General features: G+C 37.8%; 1 protein-coding gene across 6 annotated transcripts in view; it reads left to right on the top strand.

Moving 5' to 3' along the window:
* Window positions 1-3,366: 3,366 nt before the first annotated feature.
* The window catches only part of Trappc8 (trafficking protein particle complex subunit 8), a 94,559-nt gene continuing 82,100 nt past the window's right edge, over window positions 3,367-15,825 (top strand). For 5 of the 6 annotated variants that reach the window (XM_046428339.2, XM_058573966.1, XM_058573965.1 and 2 more), the window contains exons 1-2: window positions 3,367-3,888; window positions 12,234-12,428. In XM_046428339.2, coding sequence (XP_046284295.1) covers window positions 3,732-3,888; window positions 12,234-12,428 — 352 coding nt within the window. In that variant the 5' untranslated portion in view covers window positions 3,367-3,731. The remainder of the gene's footprint in view (window positions 3,889-12,233; window positions 12,429-15,825) is intronic. The other variant, XM_046428340.2, reaches the window with a different exon arrangement.

The following is a 15,825-nucleotide window of genomic DNA, read 5'->3' as shown; positions in this document are numbered from 1 at the left end:
GAGAGAGAGAGAGAGAGAGAGAGAGAGAGAGAGAGAATTTTAATATTTATTTTTTAGTTATCGGCGGAAACAACATCTTTGTTTTGTATGTGGTGCTGAGGATCGAACCCGGGCCGCACACGCATGCCAGGCGAGCGCGCTACCACTTGAGCCACATCCCCAGCCTCACCTCTGCCATTCTTTACAAAATAAAGCTATCCCCTGAATGAGAATGAAAAGCAGAAATCTCTTTTACTTCTAAAATGCATGAGAGATGATACTCTAGTTACCATTGCAATCCAAGAAGTGAGCTGTCACAAGCAGAATTCCTGAGGAGGCTAACTCTGGGCATACTGGTCTTGTGGACATTTCTGGGACACCTTCAGCTTCCTCCAGCTTGTCACTCCTGGTGGGCTCCCCCCCCCCCCCAATCATATAGACATTCCCTCCATCAACTCTTTCTCTTAGGGAAGGCTCTGGATGTCATCTTCAATGGGACAAAAGCTGGATCACAGTAACAGCCTTGTTTCATGCTGATTCTCCCCCCCCAACAAAAGCTGAAAGCCTTAAGCTAGGCGGGTGGGTGTTGGGTGTTGGCCGGGTGGGTATTGGCCAAAGGTCAGGCATTAGCCAGCAGGTAAAGGAGGAAAATATTTAGGTAGGAAAACACTCCCAGTGTCTCTGGAATTACAGAGACAGGTGTACATGTACCTGTGAGTGTGCACCTGTCCGTGAGCAATGCCCCAAGTAAGAGAACTCCTGTGGAATACAAGCCTTGTCCACCCCATAAATTTGCAGGTTTATGGCGGTGTTTAAGCCCCGTTAAACATCAGTAGTGCAAGGCCCAAAAGAATTATCTTCCTTGTTTTCTTTGAGGGAGCAAATTTTACTTAAACAATCACACAAGAAGCAAACTCTTCAACACAAAGATGCCTTTTGAAACCTTGTTTTGGAAATAACCCAATCAATAAATGGGCAAGGGAACTGAATTGTTCACGCTAGAAATACAATCGGTCAATAAATATATAAAAAAAAGTTCAAATAAAAATGTTCAACATCACAAGTAATTAGAAAAATGCAAATTAAAACTACATTGAGATATCATCTCATTCCAGTCAATATGGCAATTAACAAGAATACAAATAAATGTTGGTGAGGATGTGGGGAAGAAGGTACATTCATACATTGCTGGTGGGACTGCAAATTGGTGCAACCACTCTGGAAAGCAGTATGGAGATGCCTCAGAAAACTTGAAATGGTAACCACCACTTGACCCAGTTATCCCACTCCTCAGCATATACCCAAAGGACTTAAAATCAGTATACTACATTGATGCAGCCACATCAATGTTTATAGCAACTCAATTCACAATAGCTAAGCTATGGAACCAATCTAGGTGCCCTTCAACAAGAAAATGTGGTACATATACATAATGGAATGTTACTCAGCCATAAAGAAGAATGAAATTATAGCATTTGCCAGTGAATGGATGAAACTGGAAACTGTCATGCTAAGTGAAATAAGCCAATTCCAAAACACTAAAGGCCTAATGTTCTGATATGTGGATGTTGACTCACATTAGGTGTGGGGGGGTAGTGGAGGTTCACTGGTTTGGGGGAGAGAGGGTGTTGGGAATGGGAAAGACAACAGAATGAATCAGGCATAAGTTTCCTAGGTTCATATATGAATACACGGCCAGTGTAACTCCATATCATACACAAGAATGGGAAGTTATACTCCATGTATGTATTATAAGTCAAAATATATTCTACTGTCATGTATAACTAAAAAGAACAAATAAAAAATAAAAAGAGTCCAACACAGCTAGTTTTATCTTCTACATAAAGGGAAATTGTCTTTTTAATTAAAAAAAAACAGCTAATAAAACTGCTTTTCTTCTTTTAGTGCTATGGATGGAATCCTGAGCCTTGTGCATGCTAGGCAAGTGCTCTACCACTGAGTTATACCCTATCCTTTTAACTTTTCTTTCTTTCTTTCTTTTTATGTGGTGCTAAGGATCCCTTGCACATGCTAGGCAAGCGCTCTACTGCTGAGCCCCAACCCCAGCCCCCTTAACTTTTCTTTTTCATTGAGTATTACAGAAAGCAAGATATTTGCATGTAGGAGTTCTGTTACAAAACTGTATCATAACTTGTCTCTCTCAGTTGTAGAAGATTCTCACATTATAAAATGCAAGGGATTGAAATTAGATACATTCAAAAGGGATTATGTATATATAAGACTCTAAATTGTACAGGTACAGGTAATTATAAGGAAATGAATTTTTAGACCTTAACTTGCAAGTGGTTTTCTTACTCTAAATTGATCTCTGACCAAGTTGTCATTTAATTTTAATCTATTGTTCTTCCTTACTTCCCGATTCTCAATTTATAGAAAAAATCCTTCACCTATCATAAATTTTTGCCATAGTAAAAACCTGAGTGTCCAAAAGTAGGGCAATTTAAGATACTAATGTTCGGGAAGCCTCATTTAATGAAGGCTCCACAAACCCAGAACACAACTTTGCATTTTTCCTTGCCTTATGTTTTTGGCACGTAATTCAGAGGGATTTCAAAAAACTCAGAGAGAAAATGGTAAAATTCATTTCATTCACTTCAGTTTATAGGAACACTATAAAAATGAAAATTAAGAATGGAAACCAGTTCAGGATTCTACACAGTAAACACTGGTTTCCTGCACTTCTACCACTACGAAGTAAACACACTAATAGAGGCTAAAGGAAGAGGCAGAAGAAGAAAAACTCGGCCGCTTGCAGACACACCCTTTTCCAGAGATTCACAAAAATGCAGTAAGTAGTTCAAGAGTTTCCCCTTACACTTGTGTTAATTGCAAGCACATTTTCTGTTCAGTGGCTGGGGCCACATACATGGCAGTCCATTTCTATAAGTATGGTTGTGTTCAAAGGATACACAGTCTGTCCTAAGCAGCACCAGACAAACTCCTCAAGCACCCCGTGGGCAGCGCACCCTCTGGCAAAGTGAGAGGGCAGGATGCAGCGCGAAGGACACATCAGTTGCTCACTGCAGCAGCCCTTTGGGAAGTCAAAGAGGATAAGCCTGAGAAGGTGAGCCGGGGTCTTCATCACTGTGACTGCACCTAATTAGGAGAGAACTTGATAGCTTGCCCGCAATACCTGGCTGGGCTCTCTCAAATACTAGCGCTAGGAACACCTCCTAAAGCCGCGTACCTGCCCCGCCCGGCTCCGCCCTTTTCGCTCGTAGCCCCGCCCACTGAGACTCATTCGTCACACCACTTCCGGTTCAACTTCCCTACCGGCCTCCGTCGCTTCTCAGTTCCTTTACCTCAGCTCTTTTCCCCGCCCCTACCGCCTTCTTTGACAGTCACGTGAGGGGCGACCGCAGGGATTGCCGGGAGTAGTACTGCCGGCGGGTCAGGGTTCGGCCTCAACATGGCGGTTCCGGTCGGGCAGTGACCAAGGTTTTGCTGTCGGGAGGACTGAGTGGCGATTGTTGGAATCTCCACCTATCAGGGTGGAATGTGAGGACGCCGGGGAGAGCGCTGAGGGGCGGCGGTGACGGGGAGGGGCTCTGTGGTGTTTGCCCTGAGAGCAGAGGCGGCGTCGTCTGTTCCTTCTACTTGTCTCCAGGCTCTAGTGTGGGGCCCCGCCCGGCCGGGCAGGCCGGCGGGCGGCGGCGGTAGCTGCTGCAGCCAGAGGATCTGCTCTGAGGGTGGGCCGGAGGGCGGGCGCCACCGCTGCGTCTGCCGCGGCTATGGCCCAGTGCGTACAGTCAGTGCAGGAGCTAATCCCGGACTCCTTCGTTCCTTGTGTCGCCGCGCTGTGCAGCGACGAAGCAGAGCGGCTTACTCGTCTCAATCATCTCAGCTTCGCGGAGCTGCTTAAGCCTTTTTCTCGCCTCACTTCCGAGGGTATGTGGTGTCCTCCCTGTTTCTCTGGGAGAAGGAAGTTGGGGGCGGGTAGGGGAGAGAAGGGCGGTGTTTATGTCCCGGAGCCGGTAGAGTGGTGGCTGCGGCTGTGGTCCCGCGGTGCCCCGGGTGGCGGCCGGAGGAGGGGCCTTGCATGAGATTGTCAAGACAGAGCGCTCCTAACCTCCAGCTTTTCTAGGCATTTGCTTCCTCTAACAAGCCGCGTCGTTAAGTAATTAATATTAAACGAAAACCTGAGTTTCAAGAAGGGCACTGGGACTGTTCGCACGGGCTATAGGGAAGGAATCAGACACATTTGCAAGGCAGCAGTTTAGCAAGATGTTGCCTATTAAGTCGTCAAGGTGTAAAGAACAAGAAAGATTTGTCATCCTCCCCTGAGTGTTGAACTGGAGTTTTCAAAGTTATTTTGATTATTATCTAACGTTGAGGCTTATCTGTCTTAACTTCTGATTAGCTATTTTTTTTCTTTGAACATTTAAATATTAGGTATATAGTATAACCTCTCGAGAAAACACATGTGTTATATGAATAATAAAACTTGTAACAACTTTTTGCCTGAAAGATGACGAAGTTAAGGACAATCGTGATTCATTTAGATATTTGAAGTTATTTAGATTTGTAGCAATAGAAAAGTCCTAAGTTTTGGTTTTCCAATAGTCGTTTAATCATAGAAACATGTGTTTTCATTGAGGAGTTATCTATTTTCTCTAGCTTTAGATTCTTCATTAAGGTAAAAGATATTGGTTAAACCATTCATAGTTTTATTTGATCGGGTAATAAGTGTGGTTTAAACCAGTATCTTGCAAACAGACCATTGCAAAAAGTACAAGTTCTTTGTTAAGGTTTATATAGATGAAGGGTTCTATAATAAACCTTTTGTCAAGTGAATGACTGATGTTGATTTGGTTAGGGTGACTTCTCCACCCAAAACAGTGCTTCACCATAAATTTCATGTATTTACATGCTTCAGGTGTTCCTCAGAATGATAGCTCCAATTTTGCTCTGTATTTAAAGAGGGACCTGTCTCAAAAAAGAAAGAAAGAAACAATACAAAAGCCTCAAAGTTTGGAAACTCTTGGATTTTCTTCTGTTTCTACATTAGCCATTAGTCTCAGCTCCTCTGATGTTGAACTAGGTCAACAAGAACAACAAAATGCCCTACATTTTTACAAATTCTTAAAAAACACACGAGTGTCAGTTTGACTTTGATGTGTGTACTCTTTCCTATGTTGTTAATAAAAACAATAATGCTAATACCTGATACCTGGTTTTTGTGGCTTTTCTCTCTTAATATTCATTGAATCCTTCATTATTATTGCCATTTAAAATTTGAGGACATTGAGGCACAGTGGTCTTGTCCACAGTCTTACATTTGGGAAAAATTTAAAAAATATGCAGCATAACTCAAAACATTGTGTTTCCAATCATCACATCTCCTGTCAATGTCGAGAATTACTTATTTATATTGAAGTACAGTCCTGTCCAATAGAAATATAATCCCAGGAATTGGGGATGTAGCTCAGTGGTAGAGCACTTGCCTGGCATGCAGGAAGCACTGACTTTGATCCCTAGCACCAGCTCCCCTAAGATAATATGAGTCATGAATATAATTAAAATGTTTTAGTAACTACATTAAACAACTAAAAGAGAAATGGTGAGGGTTTTTTTTTTTTTTTTTTTGTGTGTGTGTGTGTGTGTATGTTTGTGTTGGTGATTGAATGCAAGGCTTCTTGAATACTGAACAACCTCTCTGCCACTTTAGCTACACCCCAGCCAGGTGAGATTAGTTTAAATAGTATATCTTATTTAAGCCTTACTTTACCATTTCAATAGACATTCAGTGTAAGATATTAATAGGATATTTTACATTCATTCTTATTGCTAGATCTTTGAACCTTGGCATGTTTTACACTTAAATTTCTATTTGGTGTAGAAATATTTCAAGGGCTCAGTAAGCCACAGGTGCCTTCTGTATTAACTGTGCAGTGATATTCGGTATCAGTACACTTCTGGTTTTACAGACTGAAAAGATTTAGGGAGCGAACATAATGAAGTATATGTTAATGATAGTTGGAGAGGTGGTGGATAGGAAAGGGCAATCATTCCCTATGGGGGAGAGGATTTTGGGGTCAGAATGGTAAGGGCAAAAGGTATAAATTATGATTGAGAGGTTGAGGAACAGTGGGGAAACTGTTTCTGTTGGGGATAGGATAGTAAGGCAGAATGCCAAGATAAGGAGGACCTTGGATTCTAGGAAGAGGATTTTTTTTTTTTTTAATTTTTTATTGTTGGCTGTTCAAAACATTACATAGTTCTTGATATATCATATTTCACAATTTGATTCAAGTGGGTTATGAGCTCCCATTTTTACCCCATATACAGATTGCAGAATCACATCAGTTACACATCCATTGATTTACATATTGCCATACTAGTGTCTGTTGTATTCTGCCTTTCCTATCCTCTACTATCCCCCCTCCCCTCCCCTCCCCTCCCCTCTTCTCTGTCTGTTCCCTCTACTGACATTCGTTTGTCCCCCTTATATTATTTTTCCCCTTCCCCTCACTTCCTCTTGTATGTACTTTTGTATAACTCTGAGGGTCTCCTTCCATTTCCATGCATTTTCCCTTCTCTCTCCCTTTCCCTCCCACCTCTCATCCCTGTTTAATGTTAATCTTCTTCTCATGCTCTTCGACCCTACTCTGTTCTTAGTTACTCTCCTTATATCAAAGAAGAGATTTGGCATTTGTTTTTTAGGGATTGGCTAGCTTCACTTAGCATAATCTGCTCTAATGCCATCCATTTCCCTGCAAATTCTATGATTTTGTCATTTTTTAATGCAGAGTAATACTCCATTGTGTATAAATGCCACATTTTTTTAATCCATTCATCCATTGAAGGGCATCTAGGTTGGTTCCACAGTCTAGCTATTGTGAATTGTGCTGCTCTGAACATCGATGTAGCAGTGTCCCTGTAGCATGCTCTTTTTAGGTCTTTAGGGAATAGACCGAGAAGGGGAATAGCTGGGTCAAATGGTGGCTCCATTCCCAGCTTTCCAAGAAATCTCCATACTGCTTTCCAAATTGGCTGCACCAATTTGCAGTCCCACCAGCAATGTGCAAGTGTACCCTTTTCCCCACATCCTCGCCAGCACTTGTTGTTTGACTTCATAATGGCTGCCAATCTAACAGGAGTGAGATGGTATCTTAGGGTGGTTTTGATTTGCATTTCTCTGACTGCTAGAGATGGTGAGCATTTTTTCATGTACTTGTTGATTGATTGTATGTCCTCCTCTGAGAAGTGTCTGTTCAGGTCCTTGGCCCATTTGTTGATTGGGTTGTTTGTTCTCTTATTGTCTAATTTTTTGAGTTCTTTGTATACTCTGGATATTAGGGCTCTATCTGAAGTGTGAGGAGTAAAGATTTGTTCCCAGGATGTAGGCTCTCTATTTACCTCTCTTATTGTATCTTTTGCTGAGAAAAAACTTTTTAGTTTGAGTAAGTCCCATTTGTTGATTCTAGTTATTAACTTTTGTACTATGGGTGTCCTATTGAGGAATTTGGAGCCCGACCCCACAGTATGTAGATCGTAGCCAACTTTTTCTTCTATCTGACGCAGAGTCTCTGATTTGATATCAACCTCCTTGATCCATTTTGAATTAACTTTTGTGCATGGTGAGAGAAAGGGATTCAGTTTCATTTTGTTGCATATGGATTTCCAGTTTTCCCAGCACCATTTGTTGAAGATGCTATCGGAAGAGGATTTTTAGATTTCATATCTAATGGTAAATGCGAGGCAAGGCAGTGAAATTTTGGGAGGTAAATGAGTGGTGTGGTTTACAAGGATGATAAGAGTTGATATAAATTTTAACATTTAACGTGATTAAGATATGGACTGTGGTGGTGGCATTAGAAATTTGGTGAAAAGGATTTAATTTTTCTGCGGTTTAGTTTTTTTTTTTCTGGTAAATATGTTTTGGGATTTTTTTTTGGCGGGGGTACTAGGGAGTGAACTCAGGGGTGCTCAACCACTGATCCACATCCCCAGCCCTATTTCATATTTTTTACTTAGAGACAGGGTTTCACTGAGTTGCTAGGCTGGCTTTGAACTTTTGATCCTCCAGTCTAAACCTCTGTGCCACTGGGATTACAGGCATGCACCACCACGCCCAGCATGTTTTGGGATTTTTAACAATTGGAACAGGCACCTTTTATGTTACCTGTGGTGATTCCTCAAAGATAGCTTTTGTTTAGGCAGCAAGGCATGAAAATATCACTTCAGCAATATTATTTAAGAATATATCTATAATAAGTTAATACTTTCTTACAAAGAGAAAGGAATGTTAAAAAAAAAAAAAAGATTCCGTTGCTGGCCTGCAGGTATGCTGTTACTTATGGTAAAAATTTGCTTTGAATGCCAACATCAGGTATTGTCAATCCAGTGCCAAGTATTTTTGTGAGACTTATTTTTAGGTTTCAGTGGGAAAATGTAGTTTAAAGTTATACTTGAGAGAGGGTTGTTAGAACAAATTTGAGTACCATTCATGTGTATGACCTTAATAATGTTTAGGCTTGAAGTCTTAGTCAATGGAGAGCCATTTTAGGTTTTTTATATACACTTTTAAAACCTGAAGTGTATTTCTTACATTATATTAAAAATGGTTCTTTGGGTTGGGGCTGTGGCTCAGCAGTAAAGTGCTCACCTAGCTCGTGTGAGGTGCTGGGTTCGATCCTCAACACCACGTAAAAATAAATAAAGGTATTGGTATTGTGTCTTGTGTCCAACTACAAATAAAAATATATTTAAAAAGTGGTTCTTTTTAAAAAGTTTTTTTGTTTTTGTTTTTTGGTACTGGGAATTGAACCCAGGGGCACTCAAGCACTGAGCCACATCACCAGCTCTTTTTTTGTATTTTATTTAGAGATAGGGTCTCAGAATTGTTTAGTGCCTTGCTAAGTTGCTGAGACTGGCTTTGAACTCATGATCCTCCTACTTCAGCCTACCGAGCCTCTGGGATTAGAGGTATGCACACTGTACCCAGCTATTTTTTTTATATTAAATGTTGGAGACTTACTGTTCAGTACAAATGTTGTGATCGTAATACCTTTTTTCCCCACCTGTGGTGTTAAGGATCAAGCTCAGGGCCTTGGGTATGCACTCCATCACTGAGCTGCATATCCCCTTAACATTTTTTGAAGAATCTCTACTGGCCATTTGTTTTGAAGAGTGGTAATGTTAGTATTAATTAGCCAAGCCTTGTTGTTTTTGCTTACCAATAGTTCTTTGATAATTCTAAGCAGTGGTTCAACATATCATTTAGAAAGTTTATAAGTTTTAAGAAACTTTCACTTAAACACTAGCTTTTGAAATATATGGCTTTCATTTTTTTTAATATTTATTTTTTAGTTTTAGGTGGACAAATATCTTTATTTTTATGTGGTGCTGAGGATTGAACCCAGCGCCTCATGCATGGTGGGTGAGCATGTACCACTGAGCCACAACCCCAGTCCCTGGCTTTCATTTTTGATAGGTGTTATTATTTCAAAATTGATTAGACTTATTTAAAGAATGAAAAAGATTGGAATGAATTTTTTTTCATAAATCTTGAGTAGTTTCTGTATGAACTAGGAAAACTGGCGATTAAAGTAGGAAATAATCTTTGCAAGATACTCTGTGCCTCTTGTTTTCTCAAATATTGTTAGGAACATTTCATCTTAACTATTAACTACCATGTTGTTGTAACTAGGTAATTAATCTCCAAGGTTTTCAAGTATCAAACTCGGTAAAATTCAAGTCAACTTCTTTGTGTGTGTGTGTGTGTGTTTTGATGGTATAGGGGATTGAATTTAAGAATACAACTAAATTGAACAATTCTGAACCAATGTTTATAAATCTCATAGACTGAAGCAAGGACTATAGCAGGGTGGAGGTACTGGAGTGAGAAAAGGGATTTGGGCACTGATTATTTTAAAGAAGACATTTTATTTTTTATACCAGTGGAGTGCTAGGCAAGCATTCCACTGTAGAGCTACATCCCTATCCCCCAAAGGAAGGTTTAATACATACATGGCTACTTAGGTTGTTTGATAATTATGGTCCAAATTTAAGGAAAGTACTTTTTCAGTATGTTTCTAAAGATATCAGAAGTGTATCACAGTACTCTTAGGGTTGGTTGGTTTGTTTCTGTTACATAATTAGACCAGCTGGGAAGTTTAATTAGGGAGAGAGGCATATATGTGTTTATTTAAACTAGGAAACGTAACAATTACAGAAGAATGTAGAGAATTCAAGAAGCATCCAGCTCTCCATTTAATAAATATTAACCCTCTGTCATATTTGCTTTTTATCTTTACTTTTCCTTTAAAAGGAAAGCAAATATCATTAGAGATGAGGGTGAAGTCCCCTTTCTGCATCACATTGGTCTCATTTCATCCTTCCATAACCATAGGTAACCACTCTGAATGGATTTGTGTGTATACGTGTGTGTACATATATTTACAGTATAGGTGCATATTCATGACTTATTTAGTATTTTAAAATTTTTAGTCTTGTTTTTGACTAAAAAGTTTTAGAAATCAGTGGAGAGATCACAGGATATTTATAAAGACTTGAAATACAGGTAAGTCTGACCTTTAAAAAGCTTGTTTGGTATAAAGCATTTTCTACTCAGGAAAAAGAAAATATTTTTGTGTGGGTAGGTACCCCAAACCAGTTATCCCAGTGTACTGCTGAGCTACATCTGCAACCCTTTCTACTTTTATTTTGAAGCAGGTCTTGCTAAATTGTCTCTTCGTATAGGATAATCCATGATGCAGTCAGAATAGATGATGATGGACCTCCTGCTGTTTATATGCTTTTGTCACTAGTCACTAGGCATGGTGCTCAGTGCTTTACACTTACTTTCTGAAATAAATCCTTAAAATAACCCCTTGAAGTAGATAGTAATCACTTGTAACAGATGAGGAAATTGAAACACAGAAAAGTTAAGGAAGTTTTCAGTATAATCCAGATAATAAGTGATGTGTTGGGATTTAAATTAAGGTGTGGCTCCACAAGCTAGTTCTTTAATCTTTATAATGGACTGCTCCTAATATTACTCTGGAAACTAACCATCTTGTTTGATTATGTGAAAAAGATATGCTTATATTTTTCAACTGTGTACTTTGAGTACTGTGTTGCTACAATCATTTCAGAATCTATTTCTTGTCCTGCAACTCTGAACCACTGTTTATAAATCTTAGAGACTGAAGCAAGAATGTAGCAGAGTGGAGGTATTGGAGTGAGAGAAGGAATTTCAGTGTTGATTATTTTAAAGAAGATACTTTATTTATTTTTTGCTGGGGATCGAACCAACAAAAAAAAATGTTATAAAATATGTACAAATGCATAATCTTTTATGAGTGCTTCTTAATCTGATTTAAATGGTAAACTTTTTCATAACAAGACTGATAAGTGAAATAATATATTGATTTGTATAATAAGTTAGCTGCATTTGTCATATAAGGTGAGCATTCTACCAACTGAGCTGTATCCTCAGCCACAGGAGATGTTTTATTTTTTCTACCAGTTTTAGGGTTACAGCACAATTGTGCAGAAAGTAGAGTTCCCACATATACCTGTTACTATACATGCCCAGTCTCCCTCACTATCAATCTTTTATGCCACAGTAAGAATTGATTTTTTTTGTTTTTATTTTGATACTGGAGATTGAATCCAGAGGCACTTTACCACTGAGCTACATTTGCAACCTTTTCTGTTTTTATTTTGAGGCAGGGTCTTGCTAAGTTGTCCAACTTCCCTCCCGAGTCACTGGAATTATAGGTATGAACTACCTCATCAGGCTGGGCACTGACTTTTATGATAGTAAATTAAAATGAAGACGGAAGACTAGGAAAAGAATAGCGAAGTTCATTTACAGCATTTAACTTCCTTTTATTGACTACCTGTACTGCAATTTGCAATGAGACATAGAGACCACCATAGACCTTACTCTGCCTGGACCATTCTTAGGGTGAGGTCAAATTAGAGATTTGAGTGGATGGTGGTTAGTTTCCAGCAACTCTAAATATAGAAGAAAGGAAAGTACCTACTGTAGGGAAATTATGAGCAGCAGCATAATGTGAGAGGAAGTAATCTTATGGTTAATAGACTGTCTATCTAGCTCTTTTGATATGGAATATTGTAAACCACTTGTATTTCTGAAAGTGTTCCACTTGGAATTCCTAGTTTCTGATTTGAGTAGGCTTTTTGTTTGAAAGCCATTAAACCAGTTTTGATTTATTGTGCATTATAGAATTAATTTCGCGTTTTTTTCCTCTCTTTTAAAGTTCATATGAGAGATCCTAATAATCAGCTTCACATAATTAAAAATTTGAAGATAGCAGTGAGCAACATTATTACCCAACCACCTCAGCCTGGAGCCATTCGGAAGCTTTTGAATGATGTTGTTTCTGGCAGTCAGCCTGCAGAAGGATTAGTAGCTAATGTGATTACAGCAGGAGATTATGACCTTAACATCAGCGGTATGTAATAAGGTTTATTATTATTTTTGAAATGAAAATCACTTTTGTTAGAAAAAGTAATTCTGTGAAATCATTGAAGATCATTCAATAAATATTTAAGTATATGAAGTGCTGGAGCCTGGTCCTATAGGACAATATTTAGAAACAATCCCAGGAATTTTGGCTCTTTATTTTATTCTGGTACCTAATACCCAGAACATGTATTTAATAAGTATTTAATCAATGAAAAACAGTAGATAACATTTTTTTGGTGACATAGTAATATTATAATTAAATAAAAATATTGTTATTTTAATCTTGTTTGGTGATAAGTGGAGGAAATGTTTATAAAATATGAACAAATGCATAATCTTTTGTGAATGCTTCTTATCTGATTTAAATGGTAAACTTTTTCATAACAAGACTGATAAGTGAAATAATATTGATTTGTATAATAAGTTAGCTGCATTTGATGTGACTCTTTTCCATTATTAAAGTCTTAAGTTTACTGAAAGAGGATGGGACAGGTTTTTAGAGGAAAAGGATCAGAAGTACATCACCTAGTTACAATCTTTCAACAACCTTATAAAATAATCTTTTTAGGCCAATATAATTTATCTAATACTTTAATGTCTCCTAATAACATATTAAAAATTTTTCTGCACCTGTAGAGAATTTACGTAGCATGTTTTAGGTCACAAAGTTAGTTGCGTTTGCATGGTTAGCAATATTTGTAAAATTATTTTGTTTAAATGTCCTGTAATTTCTTCTTTCTTTGCCATTAGTTTTAATTTCAGTAGCTTAGGTTAATTTGGTAATTTAATTTTCTTATATTTGGTGTGGGGGATAGACTCAGCGCCTTGTACATGGTAAGGCCACACTCTACTACTGAGAGAGATTCAGTTTGATTTAGAATATTATGATTATCTTTACTAGTCAAAAAAATCTGAATTTCAGGGTACATATTTGATAAGTGCCCAGCATTTATTTTATTTTATTTTTTGTGCTTTTGAGTATTGAACCCAGTGTTGCTCTACCACTGAGCTACACACTAGCTCTTTTTAATTTTTATTTTGAGACAGGATCTCACTAAATTGCCCAAGTGGCCTTAAATTTGTGATTCTCCTCTCCTCAGCCTCTGGAATAGCTGGGATTACAAGTGTGTAAGTGGGCCACTAGGCCCACCTGAATAATGTTTTAAACATGATGTGGAAACTTGAATATTTCCCAGAGAAAGTCGTGAAGTTTGAATTTTGTCTGCCATAGTTTGTAGTGTGAATGATAATGAATCAAATGCTAAAGTGTCTTTTAAGTTTTTATACTACAATATCCTTAGTTAGATGACTTGAATAAATCACTTAGTGTTTCTAGACTTTATTTCAATCTTTGAAAACAAAAGTTTCACTAATTGTTTCTTTAGACCTTTCTCAGACCTTTAATCTGGTGATTCCATTTTATGGGGTCTTAACATATTTGTTATTCATTCAGCAAATATTTATTGATTTCCTACTTTATGCTTTACATTGTGATATAGAGTTTTTTTTTTTTTTTTTTTTTACATTGAGAGATATGACATGTTTTATCAGTTCTTAATCTAGTAGGGAGACAATCAGTAATCATAATACATCTATTTGATAATACATTATAGTCACAATATGTTGTAAATACAGATATGGAATATCTGATATGCTAAAGTGCTAAGGGGACACAGTTATTACCTATCATATTAAAAATAAAAGTATCGATTTTATAATATAAATATTTCCCTGACCTCCAAAGCCCCTCTCCTCTTTTCTTTTAAAACGTGTTTGTCAAAATGATGTATACACATAGGTATAATGCTAAAAAGACCTATATGGAAAAAATAGCAATGCTCTGCTTTCTGCTGTCTGTCATACAATTTCCCTTAGTGTTTTCCTCTAGTATTATATGTTCTAAGTAATATTTTTATAGTGTTATCTATGTCTTAATTTTAAATTTTATTTATTAACTTCTAATTATGTTTAAGGAGTTCTTAGCTTTATCACTTCTCTTCCTTTTTTCTTCATGTTCCATATACAGTTTCCATGATTTCTGCTTAATATTCACTGTGGTCTCTCAAAATTCCTCAGGAGAATTTTAAAATTTGATTAATTTGTAAAATAATCTGTTTATTCTCCTTGCAGAAGTCTTCCTATTTCATGTGTTTTTAGTAAGGATGATATTATCTGCAAGTGAACTGAAACTTGCTTTTTGGAGGGGTCAGAAATTTTTGGATATTATAATAGTTTTGGTTCTCCAAAGGCTTATGTTCCATGTATTTTTAAAAAAATTTGGGGGCTGCGTTTGGTGGTACAACATGTAATGCCAGCTACTCAGGGGACTGAGGAAGGAGGAATGCAAGTTTGAGGCCAATCTGGGTAATTTATTGAGACCCTATCTGAAAACCTAAGAAAAAGCTCAGTGGTAGAGCGCTTGCCTGCCTGATAATTTGTAAGGCCCTAAGTCAATCTCAAGTAATGTTTTTTTTGTTTTGTTTTGTGTTTTTTTAAAAAAAAGTATATTGGCAGGTAGGGACTGGGATGTAGCTTAGTGGTAAAGCATGAGCTTAACATATTGAAGCCTGGTTTGGATCTTTAGCACTGCAAAAAAAAAAAGAAAGAAAAAAAGGAAAAAAATAGTTGGGGAGAGGGAGTGATTAGGAAAAACATTGAAAATCACTCATTGGGGAAAGATAATGAAAAAAAAGTTGATAAACACTGCTCTGCTCTCTTTGGGACTGTTTATTCTCCAAAGCTCACTCCATAGCTGTCATCCTGGGGATTTCTTTCCCTTTTTACGTCACTGTATTTCATTCATACCTTTGTGTGCATTTCATTGATTTGGTGAAGGGGATGTCTCCAATAACTGCCTGAGAAGAAAGGCAAATTTTTAAGACAGTTAAAAATTTTGAAGCCAGGCGTGGTGATGCACAATTGTAATCCCAGTGGTTTGGGAGGCTGAGACAGGAGGATTGTGAATTCAAAATTAGCCTTAGCAAAGTGAGGAACTAAGCTACTCAGTGAGACCATGTCTCTAAATAAAATACAAAATAGGGCTGGGGATGTGGCTCAGTAGTTAAGAGCCACTGAGTTCAATCCCCAGTGCTCTGCCCCCCCCTCCCCCCCCCAAAAAAATTGAGAATTGAATATCTGAGAAAATATTTTTATTTCATATAGTTTATTGATTGTTTGAATGTATACAGTATTAGTTAGCAATCTTTCCCTCAGAATTCATTCTCTTTTTTTCTAGCTTCTAGTTTTGCTCTTAAGAAGCTAGAACTATTATGGTACATATTCTCTCTATCCCTTCAACTTTTAGAAGATTTTAGAAATTTATTATCCCTGCCGTTTTGAAATTCCATGTTGGGCCTGTTATGACTCGTCCTTCACTTGTACTC

The sequence above is a fragment of the Marmota monax genome, unplaced genomic scaffold, assembly GCF_021218885.2.
Source record: "Marmota monax isolate L192 unplaced genomic scaffold, Marmota_monax_Labrador192_F-V1.1 WCK01_AAM20220418_F8-fsc00031, whole genome shotgun sequence".
Lineage (NCBI taxonomy): Eukaryota > Metazoa > Chordata > Mammalia > Rodentia > Sciuridae > Marmota > Marmota monax.
The sequence above is the reverse complement of the archived record's forward strand: the minus strand, read 5'-3'. Positions and strand labels throughout refer to the sequence as shown.